The following is a 15,503-nucleotide window of genomic DNA, read 5'->3' as shown; positions in this document are numbered from 1 at the left end:
GCCAGAGGTGGCTCGCAGCGCCCCCTCGAGGCCAAGGCCTTCCGCAGACGAGCAGGGAGAGGTTTCCCTTCTCGGCCCCGGCGCTTCTCTTCCTCCCAGGCAGTCCCGCCCACCGAGGGGCTCACTACGGCGCCTGCGCCAACTCTGCCTGACCCCCCCCCCCCGCCCCCTGCCTGCCTACCGGATGCTAGCTAGTTTCCCATAGTGCCTCGCGAGTGGCGGGCATGATAACAAGATTAGGAGGACTGCACGCCGCTTCGGTTTGTCATTGTGGGGGTTGTCTTGCTGTGCCGGGAGGCTCTGCGAATTTGGGGCCCGGCCACTGCCTTGTCTGCTGGTGCGATGGCGCTTCTCCGAAGCATGTGGGGCGTGCTGAGTGCCCTGGGAAGGTCCGGAGCCGAGCTGTGCGCTGAGTGTGGAAGTCGAATTCGCCTACCCTTTAGGTAGGACCTTACCTGTGCCTCACTCGGGGCCCAGGGCGTCCCGGGGCTGGGATGTAGACGCTCTGCTCCACTCTCTGCTCCTCCTCGGAGTTCAGAGCCATCCTGGCCCATTGATGGAGACCTCGACCTTGCCAAGGTGGCTTTGAAAGCAGGCCTTACTCCCTTAATACCCCGGACCTTGCTTCCTGCTTCTCTCCACCTCCTCCCCTCACCCCTCCTCACTGCCCAGCCTCGGAGCACCTGTTCGGCGCCCTCTTTTGGAGTCGCGCAGTTTCTCCCGCCATCATCTAGGCATGGAGGGGGCGGGGTCCGGAAGCTGCAGTATAGATGCTTTCCTTCACTCGGAGTGCCCTTGCTAAGGAGGTAGGGACTTTTGAGACTTCAGTCCGTCAGGCTCTTCCCTCTGGTCACGATAGGGTGTCAAATGGCATTAGCATTCTTGTTGAAGGTGTCAGATGTATAGCATCTTGATGACATCTTATTTGGGATCTATGTTTATGTACCTGTAAATATTGAAAGTTAAATTTCCTAACATTGATTATTGTCTTTTTATTTGTATGTAGTTTTGTGTATTTACCGAAATGGTTTTCATCCGCCTTGGCTAGTTATCCAAAGAAACCAATGACTTCTTACCTTCGATTTACTAAAGAACAGCTACCTATATTTAAAGCTCAGGACCCAGGTAAGGAGTTTTGGGATGTGGACTTACCGAAATGGTTTTCATCCGCCTTGGCTAGTCATCCAAAGAAACCAGTGACTTCTTACCTTCGATTTACTAAAGAACAGCTACCCATATTTAAAGTTCAGGACTCAGGTAAGGAGTTTTGGGATGTGTACTTACCGAAATGGTTTCCATCCGCCTTGGCTAGTTATCCAAAGAAACCAGTGACTTCTTACCTTCGATTTACTAAAGAACAGCTACCCAATATTTAAAGCTCAGGACCCAGGTAAGGAGTTTTGGGATGTGTACTTTTTCTGAGGTAATATAAAGGCCACTAAGCAGTTAAATAAAAAACTTGATTTGCACTACCAAAAGGCATTCAGTGTCTGCAGGAACAATCATTTTGTTTGTCAGACTGTAAAATAGGAAGTGTAGCATCTTATACCAAATAGCAATATTTTAAATATAATGAGAACTAATGAAAGGTATTTTAAAAATAGCATATAGTGTGGAAGGGAAAAGAATAAAAAAGCTGCACTTGGGGCCTAGTTGACTTTGGCCAGTAGGATCACAGATGAATTATTTTATTTCTTGCTTAACTTCTCCTTCTACCTTAGGGAATTGTTACTGAAGTTGCAAAAAATAACTTCTGTGTAAGTGTTCTGTAAACTTTAAGGCTCTATGCAAATTACTGCGGATTTCAAGAGTGAAAATCCTTTCTTGTCTTGAGTTCCTGAAAAATAGATTTTTTAACTTCCTAGAAAGACTGTAGGACTTTCTTTTTGGGTTGGAGTGTAAAAGTAATAGCTAATCTTTGCTTATGATTACTAAGGTCCTTTTACATGGAATGCATCACAGGACACTTATGAAAATCAAATGAGCTATAATAAAAATGCTCACATTATAAATAAGGAATTAGTTTCAGAGATATGCTTAAGTATTCACATCTTTAAATGTAAGAGTTGGTACTAACAAGTGGTTTGTTAAATCAGTTGCATACCCCATCATTCCTGTTAAGATGAGGAAGGAAATGGAGGATAATGAATTGACTTTAGAATAGTTTGTTTCCAAGTGTATTTCTATGATTGAAATGCAAGGTGGTGTTATATATGAACCAGACTGTATTTTGTTGTTTAATCAGGTTTTAATGAACTTAATTCCTCAAATACTTGAAAAATGTTTTGACTGAAATGTGGAAGTAAAAAACTTGAATCAGTTGATTACCCAGCTGCTTAAACTAATAATCAAATCCTGTGGACTGTTTTTGGTGCTATGTGATATACTCCTTAGATAATGGACTTTTACCAATGTTGGATAAATTACTTATATTTAAATTAGTTGGATAAAGAAAAGTTAAATTGCTGTATTCAATTATTCATATGGATTGTGTTTTCCTGGAAATCATTAGAAATTTTTGCCGAAACATAAAATTATGACATCTTTTTCATTTTATTCCAATCTATAGATGCAAAAAATTCAGAACTAATTAAAAGAATCGCTGAGATATGGAGAGAACTTCCTGATTCAGAGAAAAAAGTAAGCACAAAGAATTTCAACATTGCTGACCAGTTTTTCTGCAATTAAGAGCAATTGTCATGTGTTTTAAAGGACCAGATGAACTGGACCCAATATTTGTGATCTACAAAGGAATGTTTTGCCTTCTGATTCACATAAATGTGAAAATACGGATGGAGGTGAAGGTTTGGCAGCAATTTTTAAATGGAGGCTAACTGCTAGACTTTCATCTTGGTTAACATATTTGGAAAATACATATATTTAATCTATATACATCTTTTTTTTTTTGAATTGGAGTCTCACTCTGTCACCCAGACTGGAGTGCAGTGGCCGCTTCCGGCCACCAAAGCCTCGACCTGCTGGGCTCCGGTGATCTTTCCGCCTCAGCCTTCTGAGTAGCCAGAATTACAGGCATGCGCTACCACGTCCGGCTGATTTTTTGATTTATTGTAGAGATGAGGTCTCGCCAAGTTGCCTAGGCGGGTCTCGAACCTGTGGGTCAGGCAATCCACTCACCTCAGCCTCCCAAAGGCGCGGGATTACAGGCTGAGCCACCGAGCCCAGCACTAATCTATATACATCTTATTTCAGAAGACGTTTTCCACTTGGTGGTTCAGTCTTTCTTTATCTGAAGTCGTGTATGTTTCTTTCTCTGGCAGATGTGCTGTGTTGAATTTTCCAGCAACAGTTTATTAACTTACTTGGGTTTTTTTAATTTCTAGATATATGAAGATGCTTACAGGGCAGACTGGCAGGCATACAAAGAAGAAGTAAACAGAATTCAAGAACAACTAACTCCTAGTCAGATATTATCTTTGGAAAAAGAAATCATGCAGAAACGTTTAAAAAAGAAAGCATTAATAAAAAAGAGAGTGAGTATCATTGAAATACTCTTTTCCTATGGCAAATAACTGAAATTTATTTAACTATGAATATTGGTAGTCTTCCCTTATTTTAATGATAATGTGTAGATATGAAATAGTAGAATGTCATTAGTTATATTTTAGTTAGGCAAAAAATGGGATAGCCACTAGGACCACTTGCCACTGAGTATGTCTTGGACATCCTTGTTGCTACTTTCAGATGTATCCCCATTTAAGATATGTAATGAGTAGGGCTGGAATGAAACTACAGGAACATAGGTATGAAACAGCCTAACTAGGAATAGCAAGAGTCTGCTTCTGAGTCTTGTCAGAATAACCTAGTGATTTGAATTGTTCTGTAGGTAATGATGAGTTTGATACTGAATATTGCTGAATCAACTAAATTAGTTAACACATCAGGAAAAGTGCCAATTTATTAATCAAACAAGAAGTGCCTTTAGGATGCAATTCTTTTTTTCCCCCAAAGAAATAACTATTAAAAACCTGACATAGTTCAAAATTTGTTGTTTCCAGCTTAAAGTATTAATCCACATAAGTGCTATTGTTTGAAAGTTAGACTACATTTTTCCCTGTAGAGCCAGTATTAGTCATGAGGTGGTCTTTTTGCTAGTCCAGTATATATGCTATTAGAAAATGGTCATCAGAGTTAAAACTGTTTCTCTGAGACACTAGATCCCACCCTTGAATGTGAGATGCCAAGATATCTCTGTCTGATCCTAATGTTTCCTAGCACTAGGGTTGAGGCATCATTCAGTTTCAAGTCCACGATGATCATTTAGGGCTACTGATTCAATTAGTAAAAGGGAGCCAGAAGAGAGTGAGAAACAATGCATAAGGATGGTTTTTGAAAGGGTGATTACTAATAGTTCCCTTACTCTCTATCCTTAATGCACCCAGACTATGCTAAGAGTGGAGAGTACTAGAAATGAGGATTGGCAGATATAAGGGGTTTCCCTTTTCATTCTCACTCCCTTTTGGGATTGTTCTTACTATCAAAGGCTCCCCAGTACCAATTCATTCAGAGATCAGATGGGATCAGGAAGTTGCAAGTAAAACACACTGGAGAGAAATCCCTAGTGGTACAGGGAAAAAAGGGAGAAATAGTCAAATTTTAAGGTGCCTGGAGTTTCAATACTAAGTGACTTTGAGAGATTCAGGAAGAAGAAAGTGATCTTTAGATGTAAATTGGAGGAGCCCTGCTTTTACATTTTATAACCAAATTGCTGTCAAGAGTCACAGAATTTTATAAATTTCAAGTACTACTTAGTATCCAGCTTCAGAAACTAAATAGGATAATGTAGTATCCCACACTCTCTGAACTCAGAAACTAAACTAATTTAGATAATAAGGGATACTTGTTTTCTTTTCCATAATTTCTTCTTCCCTTTTGGTACCTACTAAAAATTGAATTTAACACATCTGTTGAGCTTTAAAATTGAGACATTCAGGAAAGGGAATGCAATAAGAGATTATTAAACAGATAGTCTAGTGTTCATGAATTGATTTGGTCAATGGCATTGTAGTTTCCTGCAAGAATGAAACTGGAGGCTGAGCGCGGTGGCTCACACCTATAATCCTAGCACTTTGAGAGGCCCATGTCAGAGTATTGCCTGAACCCATGGGTTTGAGACCAGACTGGGCAACCTGGTGAGGCTTCATCTCTACAATAAAATTTTAAAAATCAGCTGGGCATGGGGGCATGCACCTGTAGTTCCAGCTACTTGGAAGACTGAGGCGGAAGGATTGCCTGAGCCCAGCAGGTTGAGGCTGTGGTGGTTGTGAGCGTGCTACTGCCCTCCAGTCTGGGCAATAGAGTGAGACTCCAACTAAAAAAAAAAAAAGAAAAAAAGAAACTGGGATTGTTGTATCTTTCAAAAAGGTTTTGTACATATGTGCTCAGTTGTTCAGTCCATAAACACCATGAAAATAATATTAAAGGAAATGATTTTCAATGGAAAATAGCTCATGAAGTCTAGTACAATTTTCAAAATTTAGTGTTATAAAACTCTAACCCCAAGATGTTATACTCAAATAGTTCATATAAGAACCATAGCATTCACTTTAAGGAACATTCTATAATGCATAGTAGTGAGTAACATTTCTATAGGTATGTCTCATGGAGGTTAAAACTATATCTGATCTTTCCGTTTTTTTTAGGAGTTAACAATGCTTGGAAAACCAAAAAGACCTCGCTCAGCCTATAACATTTTTGTATCTGAAAGCTTCCAAGAAGCTAAGGATGGTTCATCACAGGTAAAGCTGAAATACATTTTGTTTAATTTAATTTTTTTTTTTTTAATTTTTGAGTTGGGATCTTACTATGTCAACCAGACTGGAGTGCTCTGACATGATCACAGTTCACTGCAACCTTGATGTCCCGGGCTCAGGCGATCCTTCTGCCTCAGCCTCCCACTTGGCAGGGACTAGAGGTATACTCTACCACGCTTAGCTAATTTTTTGATTTTTTTGTAGAGATGAGATCTCACTATGTTGCATAGACTGGTCTCCAACTCCTGGGCTCAAGCAATCCTCCTGCCTCAGCCTCCTAGAGTTCTGGGATTACGGGTGTGAGCCACACACCTGGCCTAAGTTTTAAAATATTTAGACAGGAGATTCTAGCGTGCTGTAAAAGTAGTGAATTATAGGCATTAAACTCTTTTGATAAGGCCCTCTTTATTGGATCTATTAAGGAAAAGTCCTTTTCTTACCACATATGATTAACTTGAGTATATTGTTGCCCAATCATACATTACCAGCTTTTTAAATTTAAAAAACATAATATTTTCTAATTTTTAGGGATGTTAAAGTTCTTCTGGAGACTTTTCTACTCCAGCAGTTCATAACCATTTTTAAATCACTGGAAAGAATGAGAGTGGAGCTACAATATTTTTGCTGGAAATTGAATATAACCTATTGCTTCGTGTTGTATCTTTTTTTTTGAGTTGGGAGTCTCACTCTGTCACCCAGACTGGAGTGCAGTGGCCGCTCCCGGCCACCGCAGCCTCGACCTGCTGGGCTCCAGCGATCCTTCCGCCTCAGCCTTCCAAGTAGCCGGAATTAAAGGCATGCGCTACCACGCCCAGCTGATTTTTTGATTTATTGTAGAGATGAGGTCTCGCTGCCCAGGCGGGTCTCGAACCCGCGGGCTCAGGCAATCCACTCACCTCAGCCTCCCAAAGTCGCGGGATTACAGGCTGAGCCACCAAGCCTGCCTCATGTTGTATCTTTTAATAAATGTGTTATACATGTGATTGTCATATGAATGTGTTAAAGAAAAACTTGTCAGTCACTATTGCGGCATAGCCTTTCCTATTTTTTATTTCTTAGCAGCTCCAGATGGATAGTTTTTTTTTCTTGTATAATATGACATGGTAAAAGAAGTGGATATTAATATCTGAAACAAAGTTTTTGGCACTGCTTTGGGGTTATTTGTAGTTTATAGTTATCTGTCGTTCATCTTACAAATCTTGTTTAACATGTAATTAAATAATATATATTTTGTGTGTATATATGTAATTTTAATTTTTTGTATTAAAATTTTTTTAATTTTTATTTTTTATATATATATAAAAAATGCACACATACAGAGACATGTGTGACATACTTAATTACTCCCCTTGGGATTTTAAGTTCAGTTTCTATGGCTCTGCATTACTGAGATGCAAGCCTGTGGAGTTTTCTTACCAGCATGGGTAGATTATATGTTAAAGAATCCCAAATCAGTGCTTCTCAAATCTGACTATACCTTGGAATCACCCAGGATGCTTAATGGTGGGATCCTATCACTGGAGATTGAAATATAACTTGACCATAGTTTTTATTCATTTAAAAAATATTGGTTATACATTCTCAAAGTTTAAGAATCAGAATGATACTTTAAGGTTTGTTAAAGGGTGGCAGTTTTCACTGTCCTGTTCTATTTCTTACTCTAGAAATACTTTTCATTATTTTAGCTGATACTTGTGGTATTAACCTTCATGTCTCTAATTAACATTCTTATGTTGTTGCTTCTCGTTTTGTTTTTTTTTTTTGGCTTTGAGCATTGTCTATTTTATATTTTAAGCTTTACCTCCTACTGTTTAAGATGAACATTTAACTCTCATCTCACTGTTTGCATGTCTCTATTCTCCTACCTCCTAATGTAGTTACCATAAATTTGATTAGTTTGGTATTAAATGTTTATATTATGATTATGTATGCCCTATGCTGAGCTTTGCCATATGCTGTGACTTTTTCCTTTCTTGCAAAAGTTGTTTCCTCTGGAGGTGACTATGTCCTTTTTTTGCATACTTAATAATTTGACCCCAAACTCTTCAATATTCACCAGCTTTCAGTATGTTTTATGATTTATTAGATAGTCCTTCTGTTTCCATTTGAAGCCTCTGACTTGTTCCAGTTTGGCTGTTGCCTTCTTTGCCCCCCCCAATACTGTATGCATTTTAACTTAATTTCTCCATTTTTAGCATGGTACTATTGCCCTCACCTGTACCTAGTTTTCAGGGTGATGCTATTCTCAGGAGAGGATAGATGTTCTAAATTGCAGCATAGTGGAGAATTTACCTCTTTAAAACAGTCTTTCAGTGAATCCTGTGTTTAACCTTAGCTTCACCTGTTTTACACCTGTTTACTGTTGCCATTTCCCACATGGATTGGGAATTCCGCATTGTAAATAAAGTAGCATTTCAGTTTTCTCTACTGCCACCTTAGAAATTAGCTTTCTTTAGTCAGTTCAGTCAGTTACCACTTTATCTGCTTTTCAGCTTCCATAATTTTGTGTTAGTAATGCCCTCTCCTGTTGTCTTTATTCATGTGGGTTTATGCCTAAAATAAATTTATTTGTTTAATGAGATTTTAGGAAGGAGTAAAAGTAAGTATCTTTCTAACCCTTTAATTTTGTAGATGAAGAACCAAGCCCAAGGAAAATAAAATGACTTCTTCCAGGTCACACAATTAAGTATGACTAAGTAGAATTAGGGACTCACATTGTATTTTTTCTATGACTACACCTAAACACTTAGACACAAATTTTAGAATTAAAAACATAAAGCTACAGGGAGGGAATAAAAGCACTTAGTCTTTAAAGTTAGTTTATGACAACAAATGGATTATATCTGAATACAGACATTTTCGAAGCAAAAAAGTATATTGATTTACTTAATTTTTATACATTTTAACAGCTTGTTTTTGTTTAGAAAGAAAAGATATTAAAGAATTGATGAGATTCTGCCTGTAATTCTAAATACCTGAGCTTTTGTTGTTGAAATGAATAATAAAAAAAGATCTTTCTTTAATCACTGAAGTCTCATATCTATCACTTAAATATATATGTTGTCTTACAGGCAAAATTGAAGACTGTAAATGAAAACTGGAAAAATCTGTCTAGTTCTCAAAAGCAAGTAAGTATTATGTTTTTTAGTCGCAAGTGTCCAGTTAGGATATCTGTGAGACTATATTAGGGCAAGGCTTGATTCATATGTAAGCAAGCTTATATTACTAATAATGCAGCTAAAGTATTGTAAAATTACTTGCTTATTCTTAGAACCAATTTGACTTTTTTCCCTTAGTAATTTTTGGCTGTAAATAAAATTTCTATTTGAAACAACATCACTCCTAAGCCTAGTGTCAACCTTGCTGCTGTCCCCTTCTCATACCCCAAGATCTGAACTTGTAAAAACTTTATTCAAAGAGATAACAAATCTCTGTCTCTTATTAACCTTGTTCTCATCTAACTTTTATCTCACAGAAATATTCTTTCTCCAGGCCCTCTTTATACATGTAAGATGGTAATATAATTTCTGAAGTATATATGGAGGCATGCCAGAAGTATGTTGTTCATTTGTAAATGAGTTATTTGAACATTTCTCTTTTTCTTAGGTATATATTCAACTTGCTAAAGATGACAAAATTCGTTATGATAATGAGATGAAATCTTGGGAAGAACAAATGATTGAAGTTGGACGAAATGATCTTATACGTCGCAAAATGAGGAACCCATCAAAAGATGACACTGAGGAGTATTAAACTAAAATACTGAGTTGCGTTCATAATGAATAGGCACAAGTAACCAGTTAGGTCTCAATACCTGAAGCTACTGTAAAATTAGAAAGGATAAAGTTGGTAAACATTTTATATCCACTTCCTTTTTCTTTAGCTCATGGACTTTTGCCAGTTTAATACAAACATACTAGTGGCTTGCTTTGGAAAACCCAAACAGACAAAAGTTTATGCAAAATTTATTTTGTGTTCAGGAACTAATGAGGATCAAAATAATCCATGCAAGTGTAGTAGTGAATCATTTTACCTTTGATAAAGGTAAATCAGACTGTGAATTTTTTTATACTGGATGATGACTATGGAAAAAAATATTCTTGTTTCCTTATATTATGAGGCAGGAGTTGCCTTTTCAAAATTGTCACAAACTGTAGAAACCATAGTGTTCTGTGATATAATTGTGCATTTTTTAAAAAACAGACAACTCATCTAGGCAAATTTCAATTCCTAGGTATAATTCATATTATATTCAGAGTTGATGATGTGTGTGCAAGTGAGTGCTGGTTTCAGTTGCAACTTTTTATGAAAAGTCTTTTCCTAAATTAAAAACTAAGATTATGTACCAGATCTATGCATAATGTTTTATATTGCATAGAATAAAAATTTCAATTTTTGATTTTATGTTTCCTAATTATATGTTTTAAGGTTAAACATTCATTTTGCACCTTTCCTCTTTTTCCTATGTGAGGAATTGTGTTTTTTTCCAAATTATTTTTCTCTCGTGAGTATATTTATCCAGAAAGAAAACTTGTGTGAAATAAATTTTAAAATGAGAAATCTAAAAATGAAAGTTTTCAAAGTCTCTGGAATTTGAAGCATTTTGCATAACACATAAAAGCCTGTATAACACCCACCCATTGCCCACAGGCCAAATCCAGTCCACACTGCCTGCTTTTTATGGCTTGTGAACTAAGAATTGTGTTTATAATTTTAAATGGTGTTTTAAAAGATTTTAATGACACATGAAAATTAATGTGAATATTTAGTGTTCATAAATAAAGTTTCATTGGAACACTGCCATGGTCATTCTTTTACTTATTGTCTATGGCTGCTTTTGTGCTACAGGGACAAAGTAGCTGCCGCAGAGACTGTAGCGTACAAAGCCTAAAATATTTACTATCTAGCCCTTTACAGAAAAAATTTGCCACCTCATGGTCTATAATATATTGTAATGTGACTGTTATTCCAGTGTGTTGATGTATTGGGGTAATTTTCTTAACTTTTCAGATGTTGTTTTAGAACAATTGTCACCTTTATCTTAAGAAAAAGGTCATCAGTACATACGCTAAACAGACTGTTGCTTCTCTGTGTTAACAAGGAAAATAATCTTTAGCTTCAAATTATGTTGTACTATATAATGAAAAAGACCCATATAGTATCGATTGAGATTTTTTAATACTTATTTGCTATGGCTCAGTAAAATTACCTTTTCCAGTAAGCATGTATCATAAAAACCTCACTATAGTTGTGAGAGCCATCTTTCTCTACCATTTGTGTATCCTCCAAGTGAGTTAAGCAAAGGATTTGAAAATCCATACCATCTGTTGAGCAGAATAATCCACTTCACATCATCAGTTCACAGGTACAGGATAACTCAGAATTTATATACACGTTATGTGTTGTGCAAAATATTTAGAAATTGCAGATTCTAGATCTCCAGAAAGACTTTGAAGACTTTGAAGTCACAAAAAGATGACTTGTTACATACTGAGCTTGACAAAGATAGAACTGAAGAGAAAAATAATAGCTTAAGAGAAAATATGAGTTGAAATACATAAAGTTGGGTATTTTCAAACAACTTTTTTCTGTGAGTATGAATAACAGGACAAAGTCTGCTGTTAGTGAAATCGATAAAGTAGTTTGTGGTTAGGAGGAAGAGGTGTGCTAGTGTCTTATCACAGGCTTTCTCAATTTGGTTTTCAGAGAGAATGCCCCATGCCCTGATTCTGCTTGGCATCTAAGATGTGCTAATTATGTACACTCCTTAGGAGAATAGAGAAAAATCGAAACTCAAATCAATGACTGTGTTCTGTGCTTCAGATGAGCTCAGGGAGCACATAGTAATGTTTGTAATGAGTACTATTTAATGAGTGAGATAGAGGAATTATGTAAGCATCTATTGGACAAATGTAGCATAAAAAGCATCTTTGTAGTTACCCTGAAGGGAAATTCCTCTGAGCTCTTTGAGCATTAATTATCTGTACTGTTTTATACTTAACAAATCATACCTTTCCAAATATATTGGAAAGTTCAGTGTTGAGTAGGTCTCAAATACTTACAACTTAATATAGGGGGCAAAGGGGTAAAACAGTGAAAAGAGCTAGAGCAAAACCATTTTATGGTAGTATCAAATTTTATTTGGCTTCCTTTGTTTCTAAAATAATGTCGTTGATATTTTAAATAATAGGATAATCTGGTTTCCAGGACTGTTCCAACACCCAGAATAAACACTGGGTCCAAGCCTTTCTTCTTAAAATTTTTTTTATTTTAAAGATGTGGAGTACAATTCAGGGTTAGGTATACAAAGATTCATTATGCAGGTACTCTTGATGAGCTGTGCCCTCCCCTCCCCTGGCAGATTCCCACTACTGCCAATTCCACCTCCCCCCTGCCAGCGGTTTCCCACTACTGCCACCAAGCCTTTCTTAATAAACTGTCTTAATAAGGTGAAAACCATGGATGGAAGTGCATGGAAGACTCACATGCCAAATGCCATTCATTCATCTATAGCAGTGTACATATGTTTTCTTCGTTATAAAGATTAAAAACAACATCGGTAACTAGTGACCACTCATAGCCTTTTCTTAATTTGACCCAATAAAATAGTTGCTGTAGGAGCTAAAGATGAGTATTAGAAAGAAAGATGCTGGGCCTGGTGCGAGGACTTGCCTATAATTCTAGCACCTAGGGAGGCTGAGGTAGGAGAATTGCTTGGGTCCATAAGATTCAAGACTAGTATGGGAAACACAGCAAGACCTTATCCCTAAAATTTTAAAAATTAGCTGGGCATGGTGGCACATGCCTATAGTCCCAGCTACTCAGGAGATTGAGGTGGAAGGATCGCCTGAGCCTCAGGAGGTCGAGGCTGCAGTGAGCCATGATTGTACTACTGTATTTCAGCCTGGTGGCAAAGTGAGACTTGATTCACAAAAGGGAAAAAAAAAGGAAAAAATGATGAGGCGAAACAGCAGAGTTTATGCTGTCATTAACAGTCATATAGAAGTTTTATACTTTTGGTCTTTGGAATACCAATATTAGATTTTTAAAAAATAATTTGATGAGATGTTTCTGATGTTTGGTCAAAGAATATTGTGTACAAATTCAGCCTACTTAATTACATAATTTTGTTACTGCTTTTAGCTAACTTCTGTTTTGGCAATGCCATTTTTAAAAATAAGACTTTTTCTTTTCCAATTGCTCTGAATGTACATTTAGATTTCTGAGTTGAAAAAATATTATATTACCGTACTACAAGTAGATTTAAACTAGTTAGAACATTTTATGGATTTTTGTGACATTTGCCGTGCCTAAAATTTATCACCACCAGGTTGTGCTAAAACAGCAGGAAACTTTTAGCATCCATTATTTCTCTTAATTTCTTCAACATTTACTATAGGAATATTCTCTTCCTCTTTCTCACCCTTACAGCCACTCTGCCTTCTTTTGTAACACCAGACTATCATAGACAAATCTGAAAATGTTACAAGCACATTGTGTGTTTTGAACTTTTTTGTTGTTGCTGATTATATGTTCATATAATATTCTTTTTAAAGCTGAACTTCTGGAAAGAAAAAAAAATGAATGTAATACTTTAAATTTGTAAAATTTTCCAAACAAAGTAAAACTATTCAAAGCTAGTGTCATCTGTCTCTCACATTGTTCACAAATAAAGCACTTTTGGTAATTGTTTAAACCACTGATTATCTTTGATGTAAGATATGTAAAATACACAATCATGCTTTAGTACATTTCAAAACCTTATACTGGCAAAGGAGCTTAATACTTAAAATTGACCCTAAACAATAATTTTAAACATTTAAAAAATCATCCTAATGTCATTTATATATTGGTTTCTGATTTACGTATGTGATATGTAGAAAAATAATTTATTCTTTTTTACCTGTAGTAGTTTAAAATGTATTCCATTTTGTTGCCCCTTACACACACACACACACACGCACACACAAATCAGTGAGGGAAGAGGGAAGGCAGTACATTGTTTGGATGGCGCAAACTTTTATTTTATAGATTGCCAACTGCTAGCCCTCATATTTTTAAAAAGGACAGATGTGGTTATACTCATCTATGAGGTTCTATTTAAGTCACTTTTCTGCTTTAAATGTTGGGTAGGGTTAAGTGATGAGAGAAGGGGTTCAGATTTGTTTATTAATTATTGAAGTATTACCACTCTTCTTATTTCTGGACATTTTTCCTTAGTCACCAGTCAGAACAAGTCATCAGTAGTGTAACTAAGGTGAAGAGGAATTTTAGTGGCAGTGGATACTTAAGAGATGCCAATAGTTTTTCCAAGATGGAATTTATTGCCTGGCAATATAAATAAGGCAATATTTAGGTGGTGGTAATGGAGAATTATTAAAAGTATTGAAATGTTCTCTTAATTTGGATGTTAATAATATCTGAGGTTATGGAAACTTAGCATCAAATATTCATTAGACCTAAATAATTCATGATGTTTTCCTAAAGCTGTCCCCTCACATTCAGTTTTTACTCTTGCAAAGCTTCTACTTGCCATTTGTAATAAGCCTGAATGACAGTAGAAAAAAGAAAGATTTGAAAATGGTGCAACAGACTTCTTTCCTTCTTACAAAATTTCATTAAAGTGACTAAAATAAAAAAACAACCCTAGATTTAGCAACACTAAATACAGCAATACCAAAAACAGGTAATACTACCATCAACAGAACAGTAATTTCTAGGTATTTTTGGAAGGAGGTAGGTAGGGATTAACAAGTGTTTGTTGGTGTCAGTGTGAGCAAACCATATGAGGGTAGGTGAAGCAGGAACAGGGAGGTCTCACCAATTCTGAGCAGTGGAGAATAGTGACAAGAATTAGCCCTTAAAATGTCTGGAGACAGGTGTGGGGGCTGGTGCCTATAGTCCCAGATAATTGGGAGGCTCAGGTGGGAGGACTACTTGAGCCCAGGAGTTCAAGTCCAACCTGAGCAACATAATGAGACCCCCCCCCATCCCACAAAAGAAAGCAGCCCCTAAGGTGGTTGGAAAGAAATGATTATGCATGGGGCAGGAGAGGAGGGCAGAAGAAGGGTAGGTGCAGATGGCCATAGGGTTTGTTTCTTTCTTCCCAGTATTTTGCTTAAACTGAGGAAAGTAGACTGTTGTAGGCTTTTTCCCCCCCAGCTCGGTGTAATGACTCTCAACCTTTGCCCAATAGAATCAATCCTAGATGCATGCAGATGCCTTGGCCAGAATCTGGAGGGTGTATCTGGGTCTTTTAAATAAAAATTTTTGGCCAGACTTGGTGGCTCAGACTTTAATCCCAGCACTTTGGGAAACCAAGATAAGTGGATTGCCTGAGCCCGTGGGCTCCAGACCAACCCGGGGAACTTGGCGAGACCTCATCTCCACAATAAATCAAAAATTAGCTGGGTGTGGTAGCGCGTGCCTGTAGTTCCGGCTACTTGAAAAGCTGAGGCGGATCACCAGAGCCCAGCAGGTCAATGCTGGGGTGGCTGTGAGTGTGCCACCGCACTCCAGCCTGGGTGACAGAGTGAAACTCCAATTCAAAATAAATAGATAGATGATAGATGGGTAGGTGGGTAGATAGATAGATGGTTGGATGGATAAATAAAAAATTCTCTAGGTTAAATATCATAAGTCCCTACAGACGAGCCTTCAAGTTGTGAGCTTTCAAAGATGTGAATGTGCATTTGCCTGTTCAGTCACAAGTTAGTGCACGCGTCTAGTGTA

The 15,503-nt window shown here is 37.2% G+C and overlaps 1 protein-coding gene across 3 annotated transcripts; it reads left to right on the top strand.

Annotated features, from left to right (window-relative positions):
* Positions 1 to 259: 259 nt before the first annotated feature.
* Positions 260 to 10,526, top strand: TFAM (transcription factor A, mitochondrial). Of its 3 annotated transcripts, XM_008061679.2 has the most exons (7): positions 260 to 443; positions 1,007 to 1,125; positions 2,570 to 2,640; positions 3,342 to 3,491; positions 5,661 to 5,756; positions 8,843 to 8,899; positions 9,378 to 10,526. In XM_008061679.2, exons 1-7 carry the CDS (start codon positions 343 to 345, stop codon positions 9,522 to 9,524), a joined length of 741 nt encoding a protein of 246 aa, XP_008059870.1. In that variant the 5' UTR covers positions 260 to 342; the 3' UTR covers positions 9,525 to 10,526. The 3 variants fall into 3 exon arrangements, with proteins under 3 accessions (XP_008059870.1, XP_008059871.1, XP_021569911.1); XM_008061680.2 differs by lacking the exon at positions 3,342 to 3,491; XM_021714236.1 differs by lacking the exon at positions 5,661 to 5,756.
* Positions 10,527 to 15,503: the final 4,977 nt, after the last annotated feature.

Source organism: Carlito syrichta, unplaced genomic scaffold (genome assembly GCF_000164805.1).
Source record: "Carlito syrichta isolate Samal-C Ts95f unplaced genomic scaffold, Tarsius_syrichta-2.0.1 Scaffold305437, whole genome shotgun sequence".
Lineage (NCBI taxonomy): Eukaryota > Metazoa > Chordata > Mammalia > Primates > Tarsiidae > Carlito > Carlito syrichta.
This window is presented reverse-complemented; position numbering and strand designations above follow the sequence as displayed.

Coding starts and splice junctions, on each gene's coding strand:
- TFAM (XM_008061679.2), top strand. CDS start 343: ATGGCGCTTCTCCGAAGCATGTGGGGCGTGCTGAGTGCCCTGGGAAGG. Junction 3,492..5,660: donor AAGCATTAATAAAAAAGAGA/GTGAGTATCATT, acceptor CGTTTTTTTTAG/GAGTTAACAATGCTTGGAAA. Junction 5,757..8,842: donor CTAAGGATGGTTCATCACAG/GTAAAGCTGAAA, acceptor GTTGTCTTACAG/GCAAAATTGAAGACTGTAAA.